The 13,016-nt window shown below is 48.1% G+C and overlaps 1 protein-coding gene across 1 annotated transcript in view; it reads right to left on the reverse strand.

The window, feature by feature from the left end:
* Nucleotides 1-160: 160 nt before the first annotated feature.
* Nucleotides 161-13,016, reverse strand: part of LOC136685107 (testis-expressed protein 2-like) — a 37,784-nt gene continuing 24,928 nt past the window's right edge. The window contains exons 5-13 of the mRNA XM_066659284.1: nucleotides 12,064-12,409; nucleotides 11,390-11,601; nucleotides 10,624-10,767; nucleotides 8,964-9,063; nucleotides 7,142-7,262; nucleotides 5,584-5,706; nucleotides 2,896-3,105; nucleotides 2,604-2,724; nucleotides 161-1,537 (exon numbers count right to left, since the gene is read on the reverse strand). Coding sequence (XP_066515381.1) covers nucleotides 1,391-1,537; nucleotides 2,604-2,724; nucleotides 2,896-3,105; nucleotides 5,584-5,706; nucleotides 7,142-7,262; nucleotides 8,964-9,063; nucleotides 10,624-10,767; nucleotides 11,390-11,601; nucleotides 12,064-12,409 — 1,524 coding nt within the window. The 3' untranslated portion in view covers nucleotides 161-1,390. The remainder of the gene's footprint in view (nucleotides 1,538-2,603; nucleotides 2,725-2,895; nucleotides 3,106-5,583; nucleotides 5,707-7,141; nucleotides 7,263-8,963; nucleotides 9,064-10,623; nucleotides 10,768-11,389; nucleotides 11,602-12,063; nucleotides 12,410-13,016) is intronic.

Raw genomic sequence — 13,016 nt, forward strand, 5'->3', positions numbered from 1 at the left:
CCCCTACAGTTGCAGAGTGTAGTTCACTGTCCTGAAATCAGGGGGAGCGGGGGTAAGGTGATTTCATACCCTCCTCCAAAAAGTACATAGTGTAGTTTCTGTAGCGCTGAGCCCACAACAGCAATGGTCAGTGGAGAATCACATTTATTTTTAAGCTGCGATTGTAATGTAGTGTTGCTTTAATAGAGAAGATATCAAAAAAAGTTGGAATTTCAGAACCTACTATAGCTCAGTGAATAATCACAATGAACTTGAAGCTGTAGTCGTAAAGTAAAAATACTACCTAATGTTGCTTTAAAGCAACATTATCTGACATTCCCACCTTCCTAGATAAACTTATCCGAGGTGGCCTTCAGCCTGTTGAGAGCATGTGCACATTCAGTGCTACAGGATAATATTAAAGCAACAGTAGGTAGCATTTATACTTCAACATTAAAGCTTCAAAATCACCGCGACGCTCCACTGAGGTGCAACAGGGAGAACAGAGCCTCTGTCGTTGACGCTCCTGCTTAGCACCGCAGGAACTGCACTATGTAACTACTTTCAGAGGAAGGTAGGAAACCACGTCCTTCTCGATTTCAGGACAGTGCTCTAAAAGTGAATGACACTCTGCGAATGTAGGTGGAGCCCAGGAGCAATAATACCAAATTTAACGTAGTGTTGCTTTAAATGCATGGCGTTAGGGTTATACAAAGATACGCACAAAAAATAATAACAAAAAACAAAACAGTATCCTTCTAATATCTTCCATCTTGCAGCTGGAGTATTTAAGCACAGTATAATGGCTGCAGAGGATCAGCCAATCTGATCCAACCACGTAATCCAATCCCATATCTGATCTCAGAACAGCAGCAAAGGCTCAATAACGCCCCCTACTGCCAGACTGAGCACAGTTGAGTTCCCCTGGGTGTTTTTGGCCAATGTTAGATCCCAAGCCACGTGTTTTTCACTGATTCACGAGGGCATTTTAGTGTGTTTCACAATCGCAGTGTTTCACAACACAGCCGCGAGAGGATTTCTTCGTAACGATAAACAAACAGTCTGACCGACAACTTCTTTGTGTTTAAAATACATCTTCCATCCAGTTAACGGTGACGTTGATGTCGTGATTAAGACTTCCCTGGAGAAACTACATTACCCATAAACCCCTTCCTTCTCTTCTCTTACAAATACACAGTCCATTCTCTCTCTCCCCATGCTCTTTTCTTCTTGATCGCCCCCTTCACCGATAAAGGAATTAAAGCAGCAAGTCTTTGTGTGGTCCTCTTTCTCTTCAAGGATGGGAATGAGACATCAACAGCCCCCTCAACAGTGGAGGAGAGGCACTAACCGCTCCCTGTTATCCTCAACGACACAGTCTCTGTGCGGCCTGTCGCTGGGGCGTGTCGGGTCATGGACCCTCAGAAAATAGAACATCGGTCTCAGGGGCATTGGTGGGCATCCCGCTGTCGTTCGGTGCTGAGTCAGAGCGAGGGTCCATGGCGGAATGCATGATATGGAGCCACACGTCATCCATGTTTGGCATCACCAAGATTTTCTAAAGAAAAAAAGAGGCAACAATGAGGATTGGAACACAAGGAATTCATTCATTCATTCATCTTCTGTAATCGCTTCATCCTGATCAGGGCTGTGGTGGCTCCAGACCCCACAAGAAATCACTCACATCTCTGGACAGTGTCACACATTTACTCAGTCACTCACTTGTGGACATTTTCCAATACATCAGGTATATTCATTCATTCATTGTCTATAACCCTTATCCAGTTCAGAGTCTTGGTGTGTCCGGAGCCTACCCGGAATCACTGGGCACAAGGCAGGAATACACCCTGGAGGGGGCTCCAGTCCTTCACAGGGCAACACACACACTCGCACATTCACTCACACACTCACACCTACGAACACTTTTGAGTCTCAAATCCACCTAGCAACTTGTGTTTTTGGAGCGCGAGAGGAAGACACAGAGAGAACACACCACACTCCTCACAGACAGTCACCCGGAGGAAACCCACGCAGACACAGAGAGAACACACCACACTCCTCACAGACAGTCACCCGGAGGAAACCCACGCAGACACAGAGAGAACACACCACACTCCTCACAGACAGTCACCCAGAGGAAACCCACGCAGACACAGGGAGAACACATCACACTCCTTACAGACAGTCACCCGGAGGAAACCCACGCAGACACAGAGAAAACACACCACACTCCACAGACAGTCACCCGGAGGAAACCCACATGGACACAAAGAGAACACACCACACTCCTCACAGACAGTCACCCGGAGGAAACCCACGCAGACACAGAGAGAACACACCACACTCCTCACAGACAGTCACCCGGAGGAAACCCACGCAGACACAGAGAGAACACACCACACTCCTCACAGACAGTCACCCGGAGGAAACCCACACAGACACAGGGAGAACACACCACACTCCTCACAGACAGGTACATCATATGTTTTATTTATTTGATGTCATTTCCAGGTTTGAATTCAAAGACTTTGAGTAGTGTATAAAAGGCTGAAAATGAATTCTTAATGACCATACCTTTAACATCATAAACACTACTAAAGTTGTGTAGTTCCTCAGGCTCTTACCTGGAACTCCTGCCCCAGCTTCTTTTCTATCCAGTCCGTGACGTGTGCGAGGGTCACCTCCCTCTCTCCCAGTTTGGGACGTGCCTTCAGCTCTAGCAGAGGAGGACTGCGGAAGCCGTACCTGAAAAACAGAGAAGCATCGTCGGGCTTCGTTCAGAGCAATGCTCTACTGAGGTGTCATTATCCCTCCACTAGGTGGCAACACTTCGAAAACAAGCCAGTGCTAGGGTTAGGATTATCAATGATCCCCGAACTTAAAATCACTATAACAGAGTTCAAAGACACCGCGTACCAGACCCTGTCCGTGGGGGGAGGCGGGATGTTGACAGCCAGCGTTCCTCTGCACTCCTGCAGCTCGACGGTGAGCAGGAGCGGAGTGTTGGAGACCTCCTCCATCTTCTTCCTGATGAACTCCGTCTCCGCCGCCTTCTGGAAGTACTTGCTCTTGGTTATCTTGTCCACGAACCTCATGATTTTGCTCGGCCTGTGGACCCCGGGGTATCTGGGGAGGAAGAGGAGGAGGGTGATAAAAGATGCTACTCGAACGCTACTCGAGAGCAGGAGTCGTTAGAGTCAAACCTCTGTGATCAAAAACTAAAAACAGCAAGGCTTGCTGAATACAGTGCCTCTTATAGCAACAGGAACGCTGCCGTACATTCGATTATGAACTGTGAGCACAGCCGAAGGAGTCGGCTACAATTGGTTGCATGTATCAGATGGAAACGCCACCTTATGGCAACTGTTTTTGTTGTTGTTGTTGTTGTTTTTTTAAGCACATGCCAGTTTTCTTCCTCCAGATTGTTTTATGTTTTCTTGATATTTTAAAATGTCATCTCAATCAAAGTAAAATCAGTATCCCACAAGCCTAGTCTGGAGCAGAAGGGACCGAACTAAAAGAATGAACACCTTAAGACTAGTGTTAGCTTAAACATGCTACTCATAACAGTTCAGCTCCAGCTTTCTCTTGCTTTGAAGAGGTTTTTCAAAGCTCATCTCGAACCCGTGACATTAAGCCACGCTGAGAGGAGAGAGGTCCTCGGCGCTCTGGAAAGTGAGAGCTGGCATTTTCTCTTTGTTTTCTCTCTGTACCTTGACTCACTAACCACACTCTGTGGTGTTTTGCCGGAGCTCATGGAAAAAAAGTGTGTCACTCAGTATCACAAAGTGTTAAAACTGAAACACTCACAAGGCACTGGTTAAAACCAAGGCGCTTTAACTCATTATTAGAGCGACTGGGTATTCACTTAACAACCTGTTAGTCACCACACTTTCATCTGAGTGATATTCCGTTATGAGTTTTAATTCTGATTAAAAAGACAGGGCTCCCCCTGCTGGTCCCTGCTTTGCTATATTCCCTGTGTGAATTAATAAAAAGACTATCTTTGAAGAAGTGAACACACACACACCCTCACTCACACACACACACACCCTCACTCACACACACACACACCCTCACTCACACACACACACACACACCCTCACTCACACACACACACACACACCCTCACTCACACACACACACCCTCACACACACACCCTCACACACACACCCTCACCCTCACTCACACACACCCTCACTCACACACACAAACACCCTCACTCACTCACACAAACACCCTCACTCACTCACACAAACACCCTCACACACATGCCCCCCCTCACCCACACACGCACACCCTCACCCTCACACCCTCACACGCACACACCCTCACACACACACACACACACCCTCACTCACACACACACACACCCTCACTCACACACACACACACCCTCACTCACACACACACACACCCTCACTCACACACACACACACCCTCACTCACACACACACACACACACCCTCACACACACACACACCCTCACTCACACACACACCCTCACTCACACACACACACACACACCCTCACTCTCACACACACACACACACACCCTCACACACACACCCTCACACACACACCCTCACTCACACACCCCCCTCACTCACTCACACACACACCCTCACTCACACCCCCCCCTCACTCACTCACACAAACACCCTCACTCACTCACACAAACACCCTCACACACACCCTCACACACATGCCCCCCCTCACCCACACACGCACACCCTCACCCTCACACGCACACCCTCACACGCACACCCTCACTCACACACCCTCACTCACACACCCTCACTCACACACACACACCCTCACTCACACACACACCCTCACTCACACACACACCCTCACTCACACACACCCTCACTCACACACCCCCCTCACTCACACACCCCCCTCACTCACACACCCCCCTCACTAACACACCCCCCTCACTCACTCACACACACCCTCACCCACACACGCCCCCCCTCACCCACACACGCCCCCCCTCACCCACACACGCACACCCTCACCCACACACGCACACCCTCACACGCACACCCTCACCCACACACGCACACCCTCACCCACACACGCACACCCTCACCCACACACGCACACCCTCACTCACACACGCACACCCTCACTCACACACGCACACACACACACACACACGCCCCCCTCACCCCCTCACTCACACACCCCCTCACTCATACACACACACACACACACAAACGCTCACACACACAAACACACACCCTCACTCACACACACACCCTCACTCACACACACACCCTCACACACACACACACCCTCACACACACACACACCCTCACACACACACACACACACCCTCACTCACACACACACACACACCCTCACTCACACACACACCCTCACTCACACACACACACACACACCCTCACTCACACCCACACACACACCCTCACTCACACACACACTCACACACACACACACACACCCTCACACACACCCTCACTCACACACACACACACACCCTCACTCACACTCACCCACTAAGGGAGAACACTTAGGAGAACACTAACCACTAATTACATCAGCATGAAGATTCCTATCAGAGATACTTCACTCACCCCTCAGCGCCTGGGGGCAGGTTCTTATCGGCTACGTTCTCCGTCCCGTCATCTTCGTCAGAAGAACCGGCGCTGCTCGACTCTTCATCGCTGTCGGCCAGGCAGTACGTCCTGGGTCTGTGTCTAGGAGAGCATCACACACACACACACACACACACAGTCTCATCTCTTGGAACTTCTCTTACCATCATCTCTCATGTCAGTCCAGTCCTTAAAAATCAGCAGCCAGTCCATGTTTTTAAACTGCTCTAGTGTTTGTTTTTATGACTGAGGTCACCCTTCACTTCTAGATTCCCGATCCTAGAAAAAACAAACACACGGACTGGCCTTGCGTCCTCGAGGACTGGACTGGGCATCTGTAGAATATCGGGAATCAAATCAACATCAAACATGGCACTACACACGTCATCTACAGTGCACTCAAACACACGCAGCATGCAGGTTCACACTCTCTACTGAACACACACATGCACGAAAAACACGGACCACTCTGGTTTCAGGCTCTGAACACTGCTGGAAGTGTAAAGACTACTGGGGCTAGTAGGGGGCGCCTGATGAACTGTAAACCTGCTTCAAGATGGTTCAGCTACAAAAGACTCGATAACGTGAAGCAGATCTATTTACACATTTAGAAATATACTGAACTATACGTGAATTATTGTATAATCATCACCTCCATCACTGCAAAAGCTCGTATCTCCACATTCGCAGTGTAATGGAGCCTTATTCACGGCCTGGACCCGTCTCTAATCTTAATCTAAAAGCAGCTCAGGGGGGAAGTGAAATAACAGCTGGACTGAGCGCTGCGTGCCGTTTCTTGTTTCACTGTCATTTCCATTGTTTTCTGCCTGGATTGAACCTTGCCACAGAGGATTATGGGTAAATCCTGACGTGGGCGAGGGTAGGGAACGGAACAGTGAGAGTATCATGCAAGAGGGCAGTTTAAAGGGAAACAGAGCTGTGAATGTCATTTAATCTTTAAAAATATATACAATAATAAGTTTAAAAGGATCAACAAATGCAGGTAATTTTCTGCTCCCCTTTAAAAACCCAGCTACACACTCCTGAGGTAAACAAGCTAACTCTAGAATGGAGATGTCCAAGCGAAAGGCAGAGTTACTCACCGAGACACACAGAGAGAGAGAGAGAGAGAGAGAGAGAAAGGAGATAAAGCAGAGGGAATGTCATTACACCACAATAAAGCAGGATTAAACACACCTCTGGGAAGAAAAATAATTACAGGCAGAGTTGGTAGAATCAAACACATCCTCCCCTTAAACCAGAGGCATTCAAACTCATTTCCTCCGGAGGACCCCCTGCCATTGAGTGGACACAGGGACCACCTCCACGTCAGTGTCTCTGCAGCACTGAGAGTGATCCGCCGCCCACATCACAGTCTATCTGCTCTGTGGGGGGTCCTGTGGGGAAGGGGAAAGGGGGGCCTAACAAAGTATGCAGGGCAACAGGTGGACTCCAGTCTGTCAGTGTAGAACTACAAAGTGCTCCTGTGTGGCCGGTGGAGCTGAGAGAACGGACAGTGAGTGTAAAAAGCCCATACCCTTCTTTTCCGAACTCTCCGAGACCCTCCCCCTCCTTCCCCAGACGCGACAGGTTCATCTTCGTCTGCAGAGTCATGAGGAACGAGCCCTTATAGGAGATCTCCAGATCAAACCACAGACCTGAGAGAGAGAGAGAGAGAGAGAGAGAGAGAGAAAGAAGAGACAGAGAGAGACAGAGACAGAGAGAGAGACAGAGAGAGAGAGAGAGAGAGAGACAGAGAGGGAGAGAGAGAGAGACAGAAAGAGAGAGACAGAGAGACAAAGAGAGAAAGACAGAGATAGAGACAGAGAGAGCGAGAGAGAGAGAGAGAGAAAGAAGAGACAGAGAGAGAAAGGAGAGAAAGAGAGAGAGAGACAGAGAGAGACAGAGACAAAGAGAGAGAGACAGAGAGAGAGAGAGAGACAGACAGAGACAGACAGAGCGAGAGAGAGAGAGACAGAGAGAGCGATAGTGAGAGGGATAGAGAGACAGAGTCAGAGTGAATGTCTTGAGTGGAATTTGAGCAGTGTTTAGTCACTATCTGTGTTGTGATGTCACAAACAAGGCTTTACAACATCTCACCACTAGAGGGCAGCATGAAGGAAAAGGACAAGTATATGATCATATTCCACTCATTTAGCCATCTTTGTATCAGTCTATCCATTTATCTATCTGTGAAAATATTCCATCTATCTATCTATCTATCTCTCCATCCATCCCTCCCTCCCTCCCCTGGTCTTCTTTACTTAGAAGAAATTGCAAAATCTTGACCCACATATTTTACTCTTGGGCTCCCCCTACAGTTGCAGAGTGTGATTCACTTTTACAGCACTGTCCAGAAATCAACAGGGGGCAGTGAGGGAGGTGAAGGGAGGTTTCCCGCCCTCCTCCAAAATGTACATAGTGCAGTTTCAGCAGTGCTGAGCCCAGCGTAGCAAAGACTGTCACAGATCAGTGGGGCATCACAATGTGAAGCTGAAGCTGTAATTTTAAGGTAAAAATTTGACCTAGTGCTGCTTTAAAGACTCCAATTATCTTCAAACCGAACGCAGACTCAACCTCACAGTCTATGGCCCGAGATCCTTTCACAGAGTGGTCCTCCTTGGGTCTCCTTGGGTCAGCCCACCTGAGGTGCAGCTTCAGACCCAGACCTTGGGCTCCTGGACTCCCTCTGCCTGTGTTTGTTGTGTCTCTCAGTGACAGTGTTAGTGAATAAAAGCTGCAGTGTGTTCAGCGTCTGGGCGTCGTGTCTGCTGTTACCGTGCCTTTCCCTCATCCACCTCTGGCCCGAGAGTGTTGGAGTTAGTCAGAGACTGAGAAGAGGCCAGGGAGAGGTCACAGTACAACTGCCCACACCCCAAACACAGCTCATACACACAGCCTGCTTTCTAATTAAGGAAGTGTGTGTGTGTGTGTGTGACAGAAATAGAAACTGAATCACTAAATGACTGTCAGTCAGCCTGACTAAGTGTGAGTGAGTCTTAAACAGAATTCACCTTCTCCCAGCACTTACTCACTCTCTCCCCCTTGTTCCCTTCCCCTCTCTCCCTTTCAGCATCCTGTCTTCTTCTCCCTTCCCTCCATCCGTCTCTTGTTCTCTCTCCTTCTGCCCAAAGCCCTAATAGGATCTCTCTCTCTCTATCTCTCTCTCTCTCTCATGGAGGAAGGAGGTGTGAGACCGTGGTTTAATAAAAACCCGGATAAAAAAATCAAAGCCTCAGAGAAGAGAGAGCACTTACTTACTTCACGTCCCACTCCTCCAGACACTGGTGCTTCATCACTATAATCTCAGAGGAAACCCTGTTTACAGGAGGTTATAAATACACCCCCTTCTCACTCACCTTGGTGGTCTACTGAGGGCTTGGATGCCCAGAGGATTCTGGGAGTGGAGACGCCCATGTCCAGCTCCGTCAGCGTCAGCTCGTTCATGAAGTACGGCAACTGCAGCACACACAGTCCATCGATTAATAAATAAACCAATAAAACCCTTCCACGTGCAGATTTCTCGTTCGGACAGATACACACACGTCCACGAGGCACTGAAATAAGACCTCATTCATTCATTTATTCCATAACCACTTCATCTTGATCAGCGTGAGGCGGGAACATATTGTTTTACAGGGCACCAGTCCCTCACAGGGCTTCACACACTCACCTGTGTACAGCTTCATGCACTCACCCAGTCATTCACACACTCACCCAGTCATTCACACACCTGTGAACATTTTTACACACTCACCCAGTCATTCACACACTCACCTGTGTACAGCTTCATGCACTCACCCAGTCATTCACACACTCACCCAGTCATTCACACACTCACCCAGTCACTCAAACATCTGTAAAAAGTTTCACATGCTCACCCAGTCATTTGCACACTCACCCAGTCATTCGCACATCTGTGAACATTTTTACACACTCACCCAGTCATTCACACACTCACCTGTGTACAGCTTCATGCACTCACCCAGTCATTCACACACCTGTGAACATTTTTACACACTCACCCAGTCATTCACACACTCACCTGTGTACAGCTTCATGCACTCACCCAGTCATTCACACACTCACCCAGTCACTCAAAGATCTGTAAAAAGTTTCACATGCTCACCCAGTCATTTGCACACTCACCCAGTCATTCGCACATCTGTGAACATTTTTACACACTCACCCAGTCATTCACACACTCACCTGTGTACAGCTTCATGCACTCACCCAGTCATTCACACACCTGTGAACATTTTTACACACTCACCCAGTCATTCACACACTCACCTGTGTACAGCTTCATGCACTCACCCAGTCATTCACACACTCACCCAGTCACTCAAAGATCTGTAAAAAGTTTCACATGCTCACCCAGTCATTTGCACACTCACCCAGTCATTCGCACATCTGTGAACATTTTTACACACTCACCCAGTCATTCACACACTCACCTGTGTACAGCTTCATGCACTCACCCAGTCATTCACACACCTGTGAACATTTTTACACACTCACCCAGTCATTCACACACTCACCTGTGTACAGCTTCATGCACTCACCCAGTCATTCACACACTCACCCAGTCACTCAAAGATCTGTAAAAAGTTTCACATGCTCACCCAGTCATTTGCACACTCACCCAGTCATTCGCACATCTGTGAACAATTTTACACACTCACCCAGTCATTCACACATCTGTGACCTGTTTCACACGCTCACCCAGTCATTCACACACTCACCCAGTCACTCAAACATCTGTAAAAAGTTTCACACGCTCAACCAGTCATTTGCACACTCACCCAGTCATTCGCACATCTGTGAACAATTTTACACACTCACCCAGTCATTCACACATCTGTGACCTGCTTCACACGCTCACCCAGTCATTCACACACTCACCCAGACAAACCTGTTGATGGTTTCACACACTCACCCAGTCATGCACACACACAAACATGTTGATGGTTTCACACACTCACCCAATCACTCACACACACACACACACACACTCACTCTGATTTTACTCAGCTTCATCTGGATCTTCTTCGAAACCCAGTCGGCCCAGTGCTGCTCCCTGAGGAAGTCCCAAGCAATTCGACCAATCAGAGCGTTCACCCAGCACACAGGCCCCTCCTCCTTCACTGAGTCGCTTGGCAACTGAGTAAGTAAAAGAGAAACAGAATCACTGCTTTAAAGTGTTTAGACACAGAGTAACAACTACAGCAGCCGATAACATCCATCAGGTTTTTTAATTCCTGTCAAAACCAGCATTAAAGGAGCAAGCATTGGCTCTGTCATCAAGAGATCTACATCCCTAAGACATCAGAAGCCAGGGGTCCTCTGATGTGACTGATCTGGGCAGTTTGTGGTTCCTACCCTCCTCCATAAAGTTACATAGTGCCGTTTCTGCAGTGCTGAGGCTGGAGTAGCAACGACATAGGTTCTGTTCTCCCTGTTACTCAGTGGATCATCACAATGACTTTGAAGCTGTGATTTTAAGGTAAAAAAAACTACATACTGTTGCTTTAAAATAGATTTAACACGGAATATCCACACCACTAGGTGCCAGTGACCTAATTTCTGTTTATAATGTCAAGGACCATCACTGGTGAAAATGCTTGGCTGCTCCATTAAGATCCACTGAGATCTAAGCAATCAAGACTGGGGAAGATCTGGCAACCCACTGAAGCTCAGTCCATCAGATGAAATATGTACATAAATACATACTCTCTCATAAATACATACATCTCTTACTCCCGTCTTCACACAGGTACCATACCTTTTTGGCCACCCCGGGGCTGCTGTGGGGGCTCTCCCCAGGGCTGGTGGTCTGGCTGCTCTGGGTGGGGGGGTTAATGTAGCTGGCCATGTAGGTGCTGTACTCCAGCAGAGGCCTGAGTTTAACACCCGGACACGCCTCTCGTTTCTGAGAGGACAGCAGCTCGTCCAGACTGCTCCTGCTACTGTTGCGACTGTGGGACAGCACTGGAGCTGCTCAAACACACACACACACACACACACACACAGGTCATGTCATTTACCATAATACTGCAGAGTGACATACAATACACGTGTGTAAATGTTGCCAAGTTGAGAGCTTTTCTGCTGATCTCATGAATAGAGGACACACTAAACACATAACAGAGCACTTTCCTGTTTTATTTCCTTTTATTTATGTATATAATGTGCTGTAAATTACCACGTCCAAATCCACCGTGACATAACGATTTATTTGAGGCTCTGAGCTCTTTCTGGAGCTTCTTTATCTCAACATGCACAGTTCACACTAAAGAACCTACTGCACATCGGTTTCAGCTGGGACCGATCGTTTCTGGTTCAGAAACCTTGTTTATGTCGGCGGAAATGCAAATTAGGTTCGCAGTTGGGCACGGAACCAATTCTACATTGGTGGAAAAGTGCAATTACAGCATCACCAGAGGTTCACACACTCACCGCTCCTGCTGACCGGCAGGCTCGCTGTCTTCTTAGCCATTTCAGATTTGAGTTTCGAGGCCTGAAGGATTCTCCGAAACCATTCCTCCTTATCCCTCCCAGTTCGTCCAAACAGGAACACGGTGGGCGGCTCTCTGTCCGAACTGCCTCGTCCCCCGTCCCCGTGAGAGTTCACGGAGGAGGCTCTCCAGGGCTCTGAGGTGCTGTCTGAGCTCTCCTTCTCCTCAGAAGCTCTGTCTCCTTCGGCCTTGGACATGAAGTTGTCCTGCTTGGCCAGCTCGATGCAGATAGGGTACTTCTTGTTCCACACACGCTTTCTGGCAAGACCCGGGGGCACCAGGGAGACCTGAACCGAGCAGTATGTTCACATTTAATCACATTACACATCAGCAGCAAAGGCAGAACACAGAGGATAATGGCTTCGGCTCATTTTGAGGACAGGCAAAGAGTGCAGTGTCGAGGTCATACACTCAAACAGACCCTAGAATTAGAATTGTATTCCCCCCCCCCCATTATTTGTTAATGACTTAGTGATGTATATTAGGAAGTAAAAGTCAAATTGTATAGATTTTAAATTATAAATTCGTTCATTATCTGTAACCCTTATCTAGTTCAGGGTCGCGGTGGGTCCAGAGCCTACCCGGAATCACAGGGCGCAAGGCAGGAATACACCCTGGAGGGGGCGCCAGTCCTTCACACGGCGACACACACTCACACCTACGAACACTTTTGAGTCACTATGAACTACGAACACTATGAGGAGATGAACACTACGAACACTATGGTGTAGCATTAAAAAAGACAATTATCATTTAATTTAACCAAAAATAACCTGAAAATGAAGCTGTGTGAAAAGTGAAGAGTTTATTGGGCGCTGCGTTCGTTCTGAGCTCCTTCAGGAAAAAGTTGCAGAAGACTGTGATGGATTTGTTCTGTTCTTAGGGAGAATACTG

This window comes from Hoplias malabaricus, unplaced genomic scaffold (assembly GCF_029633855.1).
Source record: "Hoplias malabaricus isolate fHopMal1 unplaced genomic scaffold, fHopMal1.hap1 scaffold_74, whole genome shotgun sequence".
In the NCBI taxonomy this organism is placed as follows: domain Eukaryota; kingdom Metazoa; phylum Chordata; class Actinopteri; order Characiformes; family Erythrinidae; genus Hoplias; species Hoplias malabaricus.